The sequence below is a fragment of the Hylobates moloch genome, unplaced genomic scaffold (genome assembly GCF_009828535.3).
Source record: "Hylobates moloch isolate HMO894 unplaced genomic scaffold, HMol_V3 SCAFFOLD_23, whole genome shotgun sequence".
NCBI classification, from domain to species: domain Eukaryota; kingdom Metazoa; phylum Chordata; class Mammalia; order Primates; family Hylobatidae; genus Hylobates; species Hylobates moloch.
The window spans coordinates 2,740,594-2,758,923 of NW_026652298.1; the positions used below are offsets into that span (position 1 = coordinate 2,740,594).

The 18,330-nt window shown below is 37.0% G+C and overlaps 1 protein-coding gene and 1 pseudogene across 1 annotated transcript in view; one reads left to right on the forward strand and one right to left on the reverse strand.

The window, feature by feature from the left end:
* The window catches only part of ITGA1 (integrin subunit alpha 1), a 170,613-nt gene extending 157,369 nt beyond the window's left edge, over nucleotides 1-13,244 (forward strand). Inside the window, exons 27-29 of the mRNA XM_032144683.2 lie at nucleotides 1,932-2,024; nucleotides 4,332-4,448; nucleotides 9,154-13,244. Of these exons, the coding sequence (XP_032000574.1) occupies nucleotides 1,932-2,024; nucleotides 4,332-4,448; nucleotides 9,154-9,198 (255 nt within the window). The 3' untranslated portion in view covers nucleotides 9,199-13,244. The remainder of the gene's footprint in view (nucleotides 1-1,931; nucleotides 2,025-4,331; nucleotides 4,449-9,153) is intronic.
* A 4,249-nt stretch (nucleotides 13,245-17,493) lies between these two features.
* On the reverse strand, nucleotides 17,494-17,961 carry LOC116462545 (low molecular weight phosphotyrosine protein phosphatase-like; annotated as a pseudogene).
* Nucleotides 17,962-18,330: the final 369 nt, after the last annotated feature.

Here is an 18,330-nt window from a genome sequence, read left to right on the forward strand (position 1 = left end):
ATCCATGTCCCTACAAAGGACAGGAACTCATCATTTTTTATGGTTGCATAGTATTCCATGGTGTATATGTGCCACATTTTCTTAATCCAGTCTATTGTTGTTGGACATTTGGGTTGGTTCCAAGTCTTTGCTATTGTAAATAGTGCCACAATAAACATACGTGTGCATGTGTCTTTATAGCAGCATGGCGATCATTAAAAAGTCAGGAAACAACAGGTACTGGAGAGGATGTGGAGAAATAGGAACACTTTTACACTGTGGGTGGGACTGTAAACTAGTTCAACCATTGTGGAAGTCAGTGTGGCATTGCTTAGGTATCTAGAACTAGAAATACCATTTGACCCAGCCATCCTATTACTGGGTATATACCCAAAGGATTATAAATCATGCTGCTATAAAGACACAGGAGTGTTTATCAGCAAGATAATTTTTGGTGTTGTTGTTTGAGCTGTGATCCAGTAGAGGGCACTTAAGGGTGATGCGCAGTAGATAGGCTCTTAATCTTGCCACTCTTTTATTTGCTCATTTTTGCAGGTGTGCTCTGCAGTGGGTGGGGAGAGGCCTCCTCCAGTCACTGGCACTGTACCCATGTCTCTTTTGTTAGGTGTTCTGGGCCACAGGCTCCCTTGGGCAGAGGCCATGGCAGGTAGATAGGTGACACCTTTTCTGAAGCAGCCCTATGGAGGGAGTCATGCCCTACTCCAGTGCTGGCCCACACTGGCCCACGAATCCATGTGTGTTACCCATCTCAGGGCTCTGAGATGGGGGCTCCTCCCCGACTTGAGTGCCAGCCATAGATCTCAGCTTGGTACTCCTGAGCTGGACATGCCATCTGTGGGTCTCCAGGACACCCCGCAGCTCAGAGTCAGGCTCTGGTTGCTTTGGAGGATCCAAAGTGCTCCCAGGTCACAGGGAAAGTACTCAGGTGGGGCACAGCACCCAGGCTGGGCAGCAGAGACTGCGCTGTGCACATGCTCCGGTAGGGTAGTTAGGCAGGGACTCTAGGAGGGTCTGGCAGGCAGGAGAGGCTGCAGAACAGACATGCCCCAGTCCCATGGGGAATGCCTGCTCTCTCCTGGATTGTGGTCACCTGGGGCTAGAGCCTCTCTGAGGGAGATGGGGAGTCCAAGGGGATGGGCATCTATGTCTGTGCTCTGCTCACAAAACTCCTGGGCTCCATGCTAGCTGAAGCCCTGTCTCTACCTACTCCCTGGGAAAATCCACCTGCCAGCTCATACATCCATTGGAGATGTTGGGTACTCTGTAGCTTAGATCCCAGATGTCTGTGGCAAGAGTCAGCTGTCCCTCAGTCCCCTCCCTCACCCCTTCTCCAGGAGCCATTTAGGGCCAGGAAGTAGCCCAAGCATTCAGGTACCCTACGCAGGGTTCCCAGCTTCTCCCTCTTCAGACTTAGCATCTGTGTTGCCTCTCCACACACTCTCGGTGTTTTCTCCCTAGAGATCAGATCTGCCCAGATTATATTATCTACTTGATAATTTGGGATCTCTTAGTGGGAGAGATGGCTGTGTCTAGTTAGCCATCTTGTCCCCCCAGATCATCAATTTCATTTTTAATCCTAAATAAGGGCCTAGATAAACTTCATCACCAGAATGTAGCTGTTTCATGTCTTGCTACATTAAAGATAGGCAGAGTTTGAGGTTTGTTTTTTCTAGTGATAAATCAATAGAAAATATTTAAAAATTTTTTTTCATTCCATAACAAGGATCTAAGTAAGGATTTTCAGGGGCAAATGAGGGAGGATGAGTGCATGGTTATTATTTGATACTACCAGTTCCATTTGGAAGTTAACAAAACTGGAATTTTTAATCTCTCAGAAAAATCTTAGCTTTTATAAATGTCCTACTTAAACATGACTAGCTCTCATTTTGATTACCATCATATATCAAGAACAAATCCTATTTGCTTTTCAGTCATATTTTTCCAGCTTAAATCTTACTATAAGGGGAGAACTTCAGAGTGAAAATACATCTCTGGTTTTAAGTAGCAGCAATCAAAAAAGAGAGGTAAGTGCTACATGAGTTTTGAAAACATTATGCATTTCACTCTGAATTTTGTGACATAATGTTTTATAATTGTTGATAGTCCCTTAAGCAGTGACTGGTATTGCTCTCAGTAAGTGACAGACACTATTTGCTTCAAATTATACTTCATTAGCTTCAAATGTGATTTTAGTCTTATTCTTCCTTGTAAGAAACTGGGAAAATCATGATATTTACAATTCACATGCCACATTTGACTTTATCACGTATAACTATCACGGTAAATGGATGTTTTTACTTTTACTTTGATAGCAAATGATGCAGTTGTAACTTTCCTCCTTAAAAGCTGACATTATAAAATGCAGCTGACATCTGAAGAGCAGCCTCAAAAAAAAACTTCTTTATAAAAAGTGCCTTTAGACTGTACAGGAAAACATGTACATTTTTTAAAGTTTTCTTTCGAATTTCATTGAGAAATTTGAAACAAAAATGAGATGGTATTTCCTAATACAAATTCAGACTTGAGTCCTTAGTGAAAATAGAAAGGTTTGAGTTTTTCACTCTTGTCCTTTTTATAAATTAATAAGCCAAGGTGACGGAGTAAGACCCCGTATCTAAAAAAATAAAATAAAATAAGTGCTTGTTACACATGCAGGCACTTCAGGATGATCTCCCCCCTTCTCATGGGAGAATTTAAATATCCCATGTGGACAAACAGCACCATGTGAATCATAAAATTCAATTTGGAAGATCCCTAACTTTCAGATATTCTTTTTAAATTGCTTATGTCAAATTATTCCAATATCAATGACTTCTGATAAGTATACACTTTTCAAGAAAAAGGAAAATACATGCATATGTTTACTTATGTCATAAAGAGCGCTTAGCAGAAGCAATGCAAAATGCAAAGTTGTTCCTTGCATAGAATAGCCAACATTTCACTAAAACCTAAAAAATTTGAGTATGGTTTATATTGGAAAAGTACATTTGATTCCTAAATTTATGTGTTAAAATTTTATAATGAGTTTTATTTCCCCTAAATGTTAGTTAAAAATTCGCCTGGAAATATTTATTCTACATTCATCCTAAAGGAAAAATTATATCTATATTGATAAAATTACTAAAAGTGATCATTTTGTAATTGTGTGATCTGAGGAAAGTCACTGATCTTATCTAGATTCCAGTTTCCATATCTGTAAGTTCAGGGAATTGTTTTACATATGTTTAAAATCTGCCTTGCTGGCCGTAGTGGCTCATGTCTATCATCCCAGCCTACTCGGGAGACTGAGATGGAAGGATCACTTTAGCCCAGGAGTTTGAGATCAGCCTGGGCAAAACAGTGAAACCCCATCTGTGTTTTGTTTTGTTTTGTTTTAAGAAACTGTCATAATGATCTGATGCTGTATATGTCTATATTCTTGCCAGCTCTGTCACCTACCTGGAGTGATTTGAGAGGTTTTGATTAGTATCATGTATATACAAATCTCTCCCCTGTTAGTTTCTTTTTCTACCCTAATCTTCCCTCTAGGTAAAGAAATTGAGGTGTTACTGTTAAAGGCAAATACAGGGCTTGAACTATTACTAGCCATTGACATCTACCCTAAATTAATTTTTTTCAAATCCCCCAGGGATGGGACACAGAGCAGATAGGTTTCATTGAGGTTTGAGTGCCACCCTGAGAGAACTTGAGTAGCTGGAACACTAAAAGCGGTCCATTTTACAGCTTTGCTTCAGTTAAAACCTGATTTATACATGTGGACCCAGTGATAAGTCAAGTAGAAGAGACATTGTGGTATAATGAAGAGCACACTGGGAGTGAATATATATGCAAACATTCACTTATCCATACACTTGACATTTATGCATTATATTTTCAATCTATAAACAAAAAATTAAGCACACTAGAAATGAAATAAGGAGACTTTCTCAGGTTCTTATGACAACAAACTGCGACATTCCAATCTAAACTAATGCTATTATGACAATACAGTAGTGTACTAATTAATCTTTAACACACACAATACTTTGGTTCTCCCTGAGTTAAACAGAAATTCACTCCTCCCCTTGAGCATTCCAATCTATTGACATTTAAGTCTTTATGTATAAATTTCTGAAGGATAATATTATAAATACCTTTTGGTAATAATAAATTTGACATAGTTAGAGATTTAGGCTAGATGAAGAGCATTTTCTAATGCAAACCTAATGTTTTCTCATTATAGAGTAACGAGATTAATGCACTGGTAGAGAATTGTAGCCTGCAAGAACTCAATGTTCCAGGAGTTCTAATAGGTGTTTATTATGTTAACAATCTTGTTTAATAATTTTCAGCTTGCTATTCAAATATCTAAAGACGGGCTACCAGGCAGAGTGCCATTATGGGTCATCCTGCTGAGTGCTTTTGCTGGATTATTGCTGTTAATGCTGCTCATTTTAGCACTGTGGAAGGTAAACACCAAAATTCCTTTGACTCTCTACTTCAATCATCAACAGCAAACTGGAGAAATAAGCTCTGATATATTCAGACTATGTAATATAGTATTATTACAGCAATGAAACAAACGTAGAAATGATGACTAAGAGAAAGAAAAAAGAAAAATGCGTATTTCAAACACTGCACAGGACTTGACCCAATTTTTGTAAAGGAAAAAAAACTTATTTTGAGTTAGAAATATTCAAAAATTCACAAAAGTATCTTTCTAGAGTTTAGGATGATAGGGGACTTTCACATGTCTGTAACAATTAAAATTTTATAATAAGTATGTATTTCTTTTATAAACAGAACAATGAAAACTGCCTTTTATAGAAAAAGAAAAAAATGAATTCCTATGTCAATTTAAGGATATATAAGCAGTAGATTCAAGGTTAAAATAAGCCTTGTTTTAATCACATATCTCCATGTGTCTTAAATATCAAATAATTATTTAATGTTTAAATGTACATGGCACATTTTATGTAATAAATTGTGTGCCTGAGTGGAAGATAAGGGATCAGCTGATGTAGGGGAGATCTTAAAGTTTCACAGACTCCTATTTCAAATTCTGTGGTAAAAGTGAGTAACCACCTATTTTGTGTCAAGTAACTCTGGATATTTATGTAATGTTTTGCTTAGGCTGAAATAGACATGATTTTTAAAACTCCTAGCAGCTGTATAATTTTCACATTAAGTAGAACTGAGATGACAGCTTTTGGGATAAGTTGAATGGAGAATAACATCCCATACAAAGTTGAATGTTTTTTCAATTAAATATCAAATAGGCATTTATTCTAGCATAATATCCCCCTATATTTTACCTATTGTTTTTTAGTTAAATTATGTTAAAAATATAGGTTGAGGCTACATATTAATTGTTCTATTACCTGAGCAACATAATTATTTAATCAAATCATTTAAATATCAAGTTTCTCTCCCACTGAAATACCAACTGTTCCTATCCTTTCTTACTCTCCTATGACTCACTTCCTCTTTTGAGGGGCTTAGTCTCAGAGGAGATGGTGAGCAAAGCCAGATGTAGGTCAGTGGCATTTAATTCAGTAAATAGAATCCATGGCTTTTCTCTAGCAAAGTTCCCCAAACAAAATTCTCCACTATATCCAATGTCCAGTTCTTCCTTCTACTTTATAAGGGATCAGTGTTCTCTCTGTAATACCTAGCTTTGCCACACTGTGGTACCCAAGGCCTGGCTTATTGGTGTCAAGGTTGTACTTGAAATATAGGAAGTGGTTTCTTCATTTATATGCACCTCTAATAGAGAGTGTTACTGTTGATTTTTTTCAGCATAGTCTTCTATTCTCAGCACTGCACTTACCTGTATGGTTTTAGGACATCACTGGCAGGAGAAGAGGAAAACCAGAGCTGGTATTTGGATAGGTTCTTTCAGGCCTTGTACCTCCATTTCAGACAAACAAATAGGAAACTTCAGTCACCTATTTTTCAGTCAGTAGTCTGAAAAAGCATAAATGTAAAAATAAGCTCATTATTTCATCCAGATAATGATGTGTTGATACATTCTGACAGCTTCTTAGGTTATTATTATTATTATTATTTTTTTTGAGACGGAGTCTCGCTCTGTTGCCCAGGCTGGAGTGCAGTGGCGCAATCTCGGCTCACTGCAAGCTCCGCCTCCCGGGTTCACGCCATTCTCCTGCCTCAGCCTCTCCGAGTAGCTGGGACTACAGGCACCCACCACCACGCCCGGCTAATTTTTTGTATTTTTAGTAGAGACGGGGTTTCACCGTGGTCTCGATCTCCTGACCTCGTTATCCGCCCGCCTCGGCCTCCCAAAGTGCTGGGATTACAGGCATGAGCCACCGCACCCGGCCTATTGTTGTTGTTATTATTATTATTATTATTATTATTATTATTATTATTATTATTATTATTGCAGGCCCAAAAAAAGGTCATTTGACAAACTTTGGGCTGTCTTACCCCATAGTTCAGCCACTTCACTGGGAGGCCCAGCAATCAGAACTGTGATTCTAAGGTAGAAGGGAAGAAACTAGCTCTTATCGAATGCTTACTATGTGCAGGGAACTGGGATAAGAGCTACTCTTATCCCAGACATCTTTTTTATTCTAACTAGATCTGATCAGACACCTCAGGACTATCCCTTCTTCCTGCCTTTCCTGACTCCCACCAGTTTGGAGTTCATTTCAACTCCCAAGTCTGAGTCTCTGTGTAAGAGACAGGCCAAAAGTTTCTCTCAGAGCAGAGATTCACTTTCAAAAGACACAGTCTTTATATCTTTGTCTTCATCATACACATGGCAAAAATTAAAGCTTGACAAAGTGTTAGTAGCTGCTTAGTACACTTCATGATTGATGGGAGGAATCTTGTAGGGGACGTAGGTTTAAATAGGTGGAGAAACTTGTCCTGAAATGTGGTACCACATGCCAGGGGAGATGCCCAGCCAGGCCACCATGTCCAATAGAGTAGGATGACATCAGCACACGAGGAGCCAGAGAGACCCAGAACATTCCTCTCTCCTAACTTGATGTCATAAGGATGCCTGAAGTTCCTCAACTGATGATTTATTTGTTAATCCTAAAGCTGTATTCTTCATCCGATATACATGTTCTGGGTGAGTGTGGATGGGGACTAATACCTCACCACTTTTTAGTCTTTTATACATTAGTATGAATTTATTCATTCAGCAAATATTCCATGTTATATTCATTAAGCACCTACTTTTTTGACAGAGATCACTTCATCAGACCTTTTGCCATAGGGTTTTGAACAAGGGATCATGAAACAAACACAGGAAGAAAGAAAGGAAAGCCAGTGCTGCAAAGAAAGTATTGGGGCTGAAAACAAACTCTATTGGTTTCAAATTTGGGCTAGGATTGGCCTAGTCCATCTTGAAGCTATAAACTATTTTCTCCTAATCTGCACTCTTTGTCACTCAACTTCCCTTGAAACACTCAACCATGTTAATTGGTTGGGTGGAGTGCTGAGACAACAGAAGTTATTTTAAAATAGAACATTTAATGTGTAGAAGCCAAGAAGTGTTGTAAAGAAGCAAAAAGACCTGTAAGAGATCAGAAGCAAAGCAGAGTGGGAAGGAGAAAAAGTCTTAGAATCCACCACCTGCTTTTGTGAAAGCCTTGTCTATTTATTTTTGACTCAGGACATGCAGGCACAAGTTAAGAAGCCTAATGGTTTGTGAATCTGGAACTTTTACAGTTGGCTCATATAAAAAAGCCTGAGACATGTAGAAGAGCTGGCATTTGGGGAAGACAAACTTACTGTTTTCATGTGTATTTGTTCCGTCACCACCTTTTCTTCATCTACCACCAACTAGATGATGGCATAATAGAAGACATAAGCCCTGAATAAAAATTTTCCAACCTAAAAGTGCATATTTTTGAGGGTTTATCCCCTCTAAGCCCTCAGTTGTTTAATAGTTATTTTATAAACACATGGTTCCCTGGCATAATTTGCCATAATTTCGTGATTAAAATGATATAGAGTTACCACACTTTCAAAGAATTAACTCATTGCCTTTGCTGGATCTATTATAGCCCTCTCTCAAATTTAAAAAATATATACAAATTTGAAAAAACATCTATGACCCTTAATTTTCTTTTTTTAAAAATAAGCATTTTAGATTAGATAATTGCAAAGATCCCTTCTATCCCCCATACTTAGTTTTGTTATTCTATAGAATGGGAAACAATTGCAGCACTTATAACATTTTATGATGCCCCGAATTGCAAAGCATAATGAAATATGGCTCACCATCCACCACAATGTGAAATTTTTCTTATAGTCAATGACTTCATTTTTTATTTCCAAATGATATAGTGTGTTTTCAAGAGGCTTTTTATATCAAATCTATATAAGCAGACATCCTGATGAATTTAAAGTTAATACAGACAACTCAGAAATCTCCCTAACGCCCTAGCCATAATATACCTGTCAGATCCCCTACCATCTCTAATGACCTCAACTTATGGTCATCGATCATTTGATGGAATTTCTCTGCCACATCCCTGAAAAAAAAAAGATGATGGCAAAGAAGAGACAATGCTAGCTAACTGCAGCTTGTTTGCCTCCCAAAATATTTTCCCAGAAACTTTTAATTAGTTCAATATGTATACTATATTTTACTAGGGGTCATGATGTATTTAACCAATGAAAATGTTAAAAATGAAACAGCGGCCCAGCGTGGTGGCTCATGCCTGTAATCCCAGCACTTTGGGAGGCCGAGGCGAGCAGATCATGAGGTCAAGAGATAGAGACCATCCTGGCCAACATGGTGAAAGCCCATCTCTACTGAAAACACAAAAATTAGCTGGGCATGGTGGTGCACGCCTGTAGTCCCAGCTACTCAGGAGACTGAGGCCAGAGAATCACTTGAACCCGGGAGGTGGAGGTTGCAGTGAGCGGAGATCACGCCACTGCACTCCAGCCTGGTGACAGAGTGAGACTCTGTCTCAAAAAAAAAAAAGAAAAAAAAAGAAACAGCAATTTAATAAATGTCATTTTTTGACATTGAATATTAATAGGTCAATGAGAAAACATTTCTTAATTATATTACTTGTGTGCCCAGCATTGCCAATATATTATTAAATTTAATTCTATCCAAAGGATTAATATTTATTACCTAAATTAAAATAGTTAATTGTGTTATGTTTTGTGTTTTCTCAACAGATTGGATTCTTCAAAAGACCACTGAAAAAGAAAATGGAGAAATGAAGTATCTTACAAAAGAAAATAATAACAATTATTCAATAATCTATCCTCAGGTTTGCCTCAAATATGTGACAAGAAATGTATAATTCATGACATAGTCATATAACTATGTAATCCATCAGGGATTCATTACTTGGAAAATGACAGGTCATGCATTATCCAAAAACAATACCAAAAAGACATATTTTATAAAATGACAAAAAATATTTTACATAATTACTCATTTTTGTTGAGTAAGCAAAATTACGAAGTGTTTTTAAAAAAAACCTGTACAAATATGTTTATGTATTAAATCACCATCCAAAATATTTAAGGACTACATAAAAAGATTTTTATGATCATAGAAACATCTATTTTCAAAACAATATAAATTAAGTTTTTCCCCTTGATTCCTGTTGGATATCCATGTTCAGCATGACAGTCAGCACTCGTAAATGCCAAGAAAAGAATTACCTGAAAAAGATAGTTTCTCCCGATTCAAATGAGAACATTTTCCCTTGGTAGAATCCATATACAATATGGATGGAAAATTAAGTCACGAAGAATACATTTAGCATCTTTGTGTTGGGTTCTATACCTAAAAATATTCCCCCCGGCCCAAGGTGATTGGAAAGTACTGCAATTGAGGTGAAATTTTATCTAGGATGGAAAATCAGGATAGACTCATTTAAAAACAAGTATATTAAATGGGTTAAATTAAGCTTTTACAGAACATGCTTAATTTTGATATTGAGCTCTAAATGCAAAACTCTTTTATACTGAAAAAACACTTAAAGCAGTTTTGTGTGGTATCACAGTGATTTGTCATGAAAAGCCATATATGGGGGACATGCTAAAGTGGCTTCTGAATGAAATATGACAGCAGAGAAAGATGCCACTGAAATGCTGAAATTATCTTTGCTGAGCAGCTTTTGAATGCTAAGCGTTCCAGTATGTGACCCAAAGAAGGAGTTGTCTCAACTCCTTGGTACAGGGTTCATTCAAACCCCCCAAGCTGTGACAGTGTGTTTATTTTTAATTTTTTAAAAGGTATTTAATTTCCAACCACATTTCTTATTTTTTCGAAAAGACAATGTTCCATTTCAGTATTACATTTTACCAAGAAGTCACTGCTTTTTAAGTGTGGTGCATCAATATTTAAATAAAATCCCAGAAATGTATTTTAAAGAATTTCAGGTTTGAAAACTCAAGCCAACAGAAAGATATCACACCTTTGTATGTGCTTCTTTGTTCTTGAAGTAGTCATTATGGTTCATTGGAATCTACTGTAGCATAAGCTCCTAGGTTGCTCCATTTCTTGGGAAAATAGCAATGAATGAATGTATAGTAGCTGCATGTGTGAACTACTGCTGTAAAGTTTGCTGACATTTCTGCGACAACTCCATTTCTCCCTCTGATTTACCAGAACCTGTAACAAGACCAGAACATGTATTTATCCAGAAACTCCTGGGCTCTGCTTTGTTCAAAAAGGAGCAAATCCACATAAAAATTAAATGTTATAAATTTATTTTTTTTCAAACTAATTTCCAAAGAATTTAGCTGAAGACTGAGAGTCAGCCTACCTCTTGACTCTCCACATCTGCATCTAAGATCCTGAAGGCCAAAGGAACGTGCCTGCGGGATGCCAAAGCCATCAGTAGCTGGAAGAAAGTACTTCTTTCTAGAGGTTTAGTGTCCTCTTGCTGGCCTGTCATTATTCGGAAATACGCGCTTTTGGAATTTCCTTCATTTTCGCTATCTCCAGGTTCAGAAATCATACCTTCCACTTGTTCTTTCTTTGCCCAGTAAAACTCAGGGTTTCTCTTATTTGAAGTTACCATGTTGCACACCTCCAGTGCTCAGCCTGCCCAGAAGCCCCGCTCCGATCTCAGCAAGATCTTAGTAGTAAAGCTAACGGATCCATTGAAATTCATACTCAGCATCTGTAACTACTAGACAAAGCCCATTTACTGAACCGTAAGTGTGCACTTTTAAACTAAATTGTTAACTGAAAGGGAAAAAATAGAAATGAGGGCACTTTGAAGTTTTTAGAAAAGAGAGGAAGAGCTGTTGGCCAGATCAAAGAGATATTTATAAGCCTGGCACAATTTTTAACATAAGTCATTCCTGGCTATTAAGTAAAATATTTCATGAACCAGAAGTCCTGTTTCTCTGATATTATAATTTGTTGATATTTGTGTGTGTGTATGCGCATGTGCAGACACATGTACACATGTAAATTGAATACAAAAATAGCTCAATAACACCAAAAAACAGAGTTTCCAGAAAATAAACACAAAAACTATATCTGCAAGACAAGTTTGATTCATCTACTTTTCATATAGTTTCATTTTTGTTAATATTTAGGTTTAACTTATAGTTCTGCAATTATTTATAAAACAAGTACAGAGCGTTTGATTAAAAAAAGTCAACAGATGTTTCAAAATAGCTTTGTACAAATGTTATAAAACATATTTAATGATTAAGAAATGTACTAGACTCTATCATTTACTTTTAAAACATTTAATTAGAAAAACAGGTGATATTTAAGACTATAAACTTATTGGCTAAATTGCCAAAAAGTTTCTTTTTCTCTAACTTTGGTATTCTAAATAATTGATTATTGCTCCCATTGTAAACCGAACCATGTATGCACCCTCTTTTCTGACCAAACTACAACGGTATATTGGTAAATTATTTAACAACACACTGTCCAGGAGGGGAAAAAAAAAAGTCTCTGATTTGTATCATTTGCCAATTTCCATGGTCCAAATATTTTCTCTCCATTTTCAAACTATCAAAGTGACCCTAATCAGCTTACAAAATTCCTGGAAATGTTATCTGCCAGCTCTTACCAACCAGTGTGAGCTGACTTCAGCACACCACTGAGACAGATTACAAGATGATAGATAGATAGATAGATGATAGATAGATAGATAGATAGATAGATAGATAGATAGATAGATAGATGATAGATAGATAGAGACTGATAGAGAACATGTTGTGTCTATATACATATCCAATGACACACAGTATAATCACGTCCTAAATTACGCCAAAAGTACTGATTATATCAAGCCCAGTAGACATAATGCTACACAGCACCCATTCTGTAATTTTGATTTCTAAAATTATGACCTTCCTTTGATATTAATAAAATGTTATGAACTTGCAGGAGAAGGAAGGAGTTGAAAGAAGGAAAATATAAAGGGTGACTCACAGTGAAAATCAGACCTACACAGCAGCCACAAAAGAATTGTCGCATTTTCCCAAGGAATCCAAAGTCCTGTGAGGCACATTACAAAAGATGATACTTTGTAAATATTTTTAACTTCTATGATCCAGTTTCAACTTCATTGGTCCAATTTGTCAAACTGTTTTCCTCTGAGCACTAGATTCATGGGCAATTTAATCTCCGAATATTTTCTGTGTCATAAGTGTGCTTGAAAAGAGGCTTGTAGTAAACAGATATTTTTACAAAATTTGATGCTTCTGCAACCATAATAATTTTATCTATAAATGCGTATATACATATATATATATACATACACTCACATGCAGATATTTACATATATAGATATTCTCTTTTCCTTTTATAAAATCAAAGTCTAGGCTCAATTGGAAAATGGAAATATTTGCACCAAAAGAAAAAAGTGCCATTGTTGTGATCAATGGAGTAAAGATGGGGTATAGTAGAGGCTGGGGAAGCCCTGCCCATGTTCTCTCCAAGGCCACAGCTTGCACACTGTGAATGGTGGCCCCACTGGCTCCATGGAGTGTGCCTTCACACGGGGGAATGTCCTTGTCCAACACACTGTAATCTACTCCACGGGAACTGTCTTGCTTTTCACAACATTGAGAAACAAGCCCAGAGCCTGTCTCATGTGCCAGGTGCAGTCACATTATTGTTCAAATAAAGTGGCTTCTGACAAATCAGTTCTTCAAAATAGCATCCTATGTACTTTTCATTTCTTCCAACAACTCTCAGGCCCCCTTTTGCCAGTTTTCTCCCTCAGGGGAGATTTTCAAGACTACTGGAGAAAAATCTGTTAATAAAGCCTTTGCTCTGAGTACCGGCTTCAGTGACTCAATCATTTATACAGGATTTCAGTGTTTTGTTCTGCAGTGGTGTTCTAAAGGATTCACATAATATGATGGAGGAGGGACAAAGCAGAATCTACTTCCAAGCTGGAACATCTTAAAGACATTTACAAACTGTTATGGGACACTATCAGCAACTATGCCTGGGGAAGCTAGCAGGATTTAGCTCTTCAATGGCCCTCCAAATGCACCCAACAATCGCCAACCTCACCCATGGAAATCATCTAAATAATGAAAAGAAGGGCCTTAAAATCCTCACATGGATGCTATATTTATAACTAAAATGTACAGTTTAATTCTAAATAGCAGGCTTTTAAATGCAAACAGCTTCCAGGTGAGTCCTCTGGCTTCCAATCAGACGCTGATTCTAAACCATTCTCACACAGAATTTCTGAAACCACCACCAGGTATTAATTCTGCTAACTGCAGTGAAAGGAAACCCAAGGCACATTACAAAAGGCTAAATGCTGCTGTTTCTAAGTGGAAGCACTGTTGTACAACATTCTTAGGTGGAATAAGAAAAATAGGGTTAAATTGTAACATTGTAATCGGACGAACAAATCAGCATCTTTGATCCTCAGGTTAAAATTTAATCTTAAGTTTAGAAATTCAAAGTAATAGCCTTTAACCATTAACCTTGAGGAAAATGTGAAGTAGCATCTGGAGTCTCTTAAGCCCCAGCCCTGTTGTCCCCTACAGCATCTCCACCCAGGAAGTCCAGTTACTAACTAATGGGAATGGATCCTTTTCCCATTATAAAGGGCCGGTGCATAACCCTTGAACCCACTACTGTTCTTATGCCCCAAGATCTGCACCTTACATCAGGCACCCAGGAATGCTTCTGATTGAAATTTTACCATACCAAAAAATATGTAAGGGTGACTCATCACTCCTGACTTTGGACTCCTTGCTTTGAGATCAGTATTTTTTTCTCTCTCTTTACTTTATGTATAGCAAAAGCTTTCCCCAGTAGCTAATGAATTTAGAACTTTTTACAAGACTCCCTAGCATTTTCCTCCTCCCACAGGCTGGAGAATTTCAGTGCTATGAGACTGGGCAGTAGGAGCCAGAGCCAATTTGCAGGATCTCTCTTCCTTCTGCCTTCCAGTTGGCTTCTCTTCGCAGCTGCATGGTGGGGATGATTTGGGGCTTCCTCAGCAAGGCCATTCTCTGCCTTGTGCCCATAGCAGGGCCTTGGGTGGTGGCATGTTATCTTTGCTGGTGAGCAGACACTCAGAGATCCTTTGGTTATCTGACACACCATGGAAATCTTGGCAATCAACTAAGGACCTGTGACACTCATAGCTATGATTACATTTGGCTTTAGCATATTTCAGGTAATACCTTTATGAAAAAAAGGATGAAGTATGGAATTGTAGGAACTCTTTTGCAATAGACTGAGATCCAATGTTTAAATCTTTTTATTTCAATTTGATCTGTGCCTTTAGATTGGGGACAAAATTTTAAAAACAAATCTTCCAAATGACACCACAATGAAAGCCAGTTGTGCTCTTGAAAAATCTCTCTATTGTATTACTTATCCTCACCCTTGTTTTTTAGAGAGAGATTAGTGGGAAGCAGTGAGCCAACATAATTGCCCCTTTCCTCTACAGAAGAGCTGTGCAGAAGGGGACCACCGCACTTAGGACCAGTGCCAGGTGACAATCTTTCTGTCATGCTGCTGCAGCATTTTGCACCTTGAGAGACAGGAAAAAAAATGGGGGTGAGGGAGTGGGAGATGATGAAACTATTTCTCTTTTATGTCTACATCCTTACTCCTCAAAATACTCTAAGCCCACTCAGACCCCATATACCCTGCCCACAATACTAACACATGGACTTTGCATAAGTAAATTGTTGATTAAATAAGAGCAAAACTATATTCTTATGTGTAGATTAACCAAGGCTAATTTCCTGGAGTTTAATACACTTTGGATTCAAGTAAAAACAATCACTTAATGCAGCAACATCTCAGACCCTTCTCACTCTAGAACCATTTTATACAAGAGAACTCAACATTTACTGTTTTATTTCTGATACTGCCTGCCATTACTCAGGATGCAAGAGACGCTGTGCATTCCTTATTAGGAAAAATTGGCCTGTAAGGAGAATGGTATACTGCGTATTACTACTGTGAGATTGTAAAATTGTTAATGGACAGTGTAAAGAATTGTATTCATTTTATTAGCAAGAAAAATATTGCATATAAGAACTACTGCCCTGAAGCATCCATCACTCCAATGAACTGTTCTATCTGATCTAATATAAAGTTATATTTCATTGCTCATTTTTTATTTGCCTCACTAAAATGAATAACTTAAGGGAATGTGCATTTCTACAAGACTTTAATTGGATAAACTCATTAGAAGAAAATGTTTCGATTGCATTCAAGAACAAAGAAGCATAACCTTCGTTGACTCTAGTAATTTATTATATGCTTCATTTAAACCCATTTTGTAAAGAAATCAGGTAACAGTCATTTAATCTGATATAATTAGAAATAGCTGAGAGAGTAAAAAAGCATTTTGAATGTCCTATGTATGGCATATCCTGTACACCGATTGAAGGTCAGAGCTTTGGTATTTTTGTATAATTCTATCTTATCTGGTGCATCAGCTGTGTATTTTACGTCAAGGTAAGTGAGCATCCTGTCTTATATGTTAAATTTTAAAAATGACTTTTTCAAAGAAGAATGTGATTGCTCTGATTTTTAAGGGTGTATATTTTTTCCAAAATTAATATGACTTCTGAAGCTCTAACTTTTTTTTTTTTTTTTTTGATGCTTTGGCAGGTTTTCACTTTAATGCTCTAAAAGGAAAAAGCAAAAAGTAAATTAAGTCTGTCTGTGGTGTTTCCTGTACAAGATTTAGCAATGTGATTAGTTTTTTTGTGAACTTGAGACAAAAACCACAGGATCTATAATACTATATATCTTCTTCTAATGAGATGTTTTAATAATAAATAGTCTGCAGTATAATCATAGATTATACTACATAGGTGAGATAAAAAAATCAAGAAATTTAAAAATAGTTATTTTCTTTATTCAATTTATAGTTTATTATATAAAATTATTTAATATATTAGGTCTAGAAGAAAATACAGGAAGAAGTTTTAGTAAAAAATAACACATGGTCATCTTATTTAAAATTTCATCCTCAAACTATGCTGTGGGGTGAGTGAGGAGCTATTGTTACAGAAGACACAGACTGAATTATGAAGAGGTTATTTGTCAGGTCATCTACCTAAGTTTTGGCAGAGCACATTTTCACTGCCCTATATTTTCTCCTTTACTGTAAAGTAAGTGCTTTTTCTCTCTCTTCACCCCTTATCCAGGAAGAGAATACAGTGGAGTTACTAAGGAAGAATCTGGATATATTCACTGGAAAATAAATGGTATACATCAAGATTTATAATTTGTACATCCAGAGAATAGCACAACATTTACTGCCTTACCTTCATTTACTTTGACTATAAAAATAATGTGATCCTCATAGGCAGATGTCAAGTGTAATGTTCACCAAACAGAAGTAATCATGAATTAAGAAGACTGAAGATTATGTCTATTTATTCTTTATAAGAGAAATAGTATTTTAATTGCTTAAATATATGTGAATATTAATTTTTAAATCAAGAAAAGATTTATGGTAAAAGGGGGGATGTATACACATGTAGATAATTTGAAAACCACAAGAAATAATTTTAAAATAGCCATCATACCAGTACCAGAAATTATATGCTAAAAATCATAAAGAATATAGTACCCTGTACTTTTAAAAAATATAATATTATATTTCTTAATTTTTCTCTAGTAAAAAAAGGATGATGGTCATCAAATACTTTCCCTTGCTTTGAAGTTGACAATAAGGAAGAAAATTACCCACTGGCCTCCTTCTCCTTCTGAGCCAATAACTGCTATACACATACACGTATGCCACACTAGAATTCTCCATAGTCTGCATGGAGAATAATTACTTCTTTACCTACTTCTTCAAGCATAAGTGTGATGGGGCAAAGAGCAAAGAGTGATGGGGGAAAGATGGGTAAGATAATATCACTAAGAATGATAGCATATTTGGCCTTGTTTGTTTATTTATTTATTTTTTTGTTTTGTTTTTAACTGTCTGAATCAAAGATTTTTATTGATTCTTCTGCCGAACACAACTGATTTCCATCTACAATTACTTTTTAAGGTAAGAGTCAACTGAACAAAGAGCTGGGGCTTTGGGCTCTGGAACGTGATTACACACTGACTGAGAAATGCAGGACCTCAGGGTGGGGTCTAGTCAGGCTGGCCGCAGCAGGGCACGACCCTGCCTCAGTGGGCCTTCTCCAAGAATGCTCTGCAGCACCTGACACACTGCTGGTACACCGTCTCAAAGTCAGAGTCATTCCCCTCAGATTGCTTTCATCCATACACAGTATATAATCAAATGTGGCAAAATCTTCTTTGGTAATCTGTCTTGCTTTATGGGCTGTGCGAATGCCATGATTTCTTAGGCAGCTCACAGCTCTTGGGTCTGGGGACCGGCCCACGTTCCAGTCAGAAACAGCACCGCTGTCAATAACCCAATTCTCTGAGATGTTTTGATCGGTTACAAGTTTCCTGAAAACTGCTTCTGCAATGGGTGATTGACAAATGTTACCCAGACACACAAACAGCACGGATTTGGTAGCCTGTTCCGCCATCTTCCCGCACTCAGAGGCCTGGCCTTGTTTATTATGGAAACCAACTGTATTATTTTATTAATAATCCCAGAGAAAGAAAGAATTTTTGCCAGAAACAAAAGACCTGGCATCATTACAAGCATTAGCAAAAAAAAAAAAAAAGACAGTAAATAAGGAACAGAGGAACACATGAGACAGGAGACATATAGAAAACAAACAGCAATATGGCAAATATAACTCTGGCCATATCAATAATTACATTAAAGGTAAATGATCTAAACACCCAAATCAAAAAGCAGAGATTTTCAGACTGATAAAACAATAAAGCTGATCTGCATGCCCTCTAAAAGAGGAAGACTTTAGCTTGAAAGGTGCAAGTGGGTTGAAAGA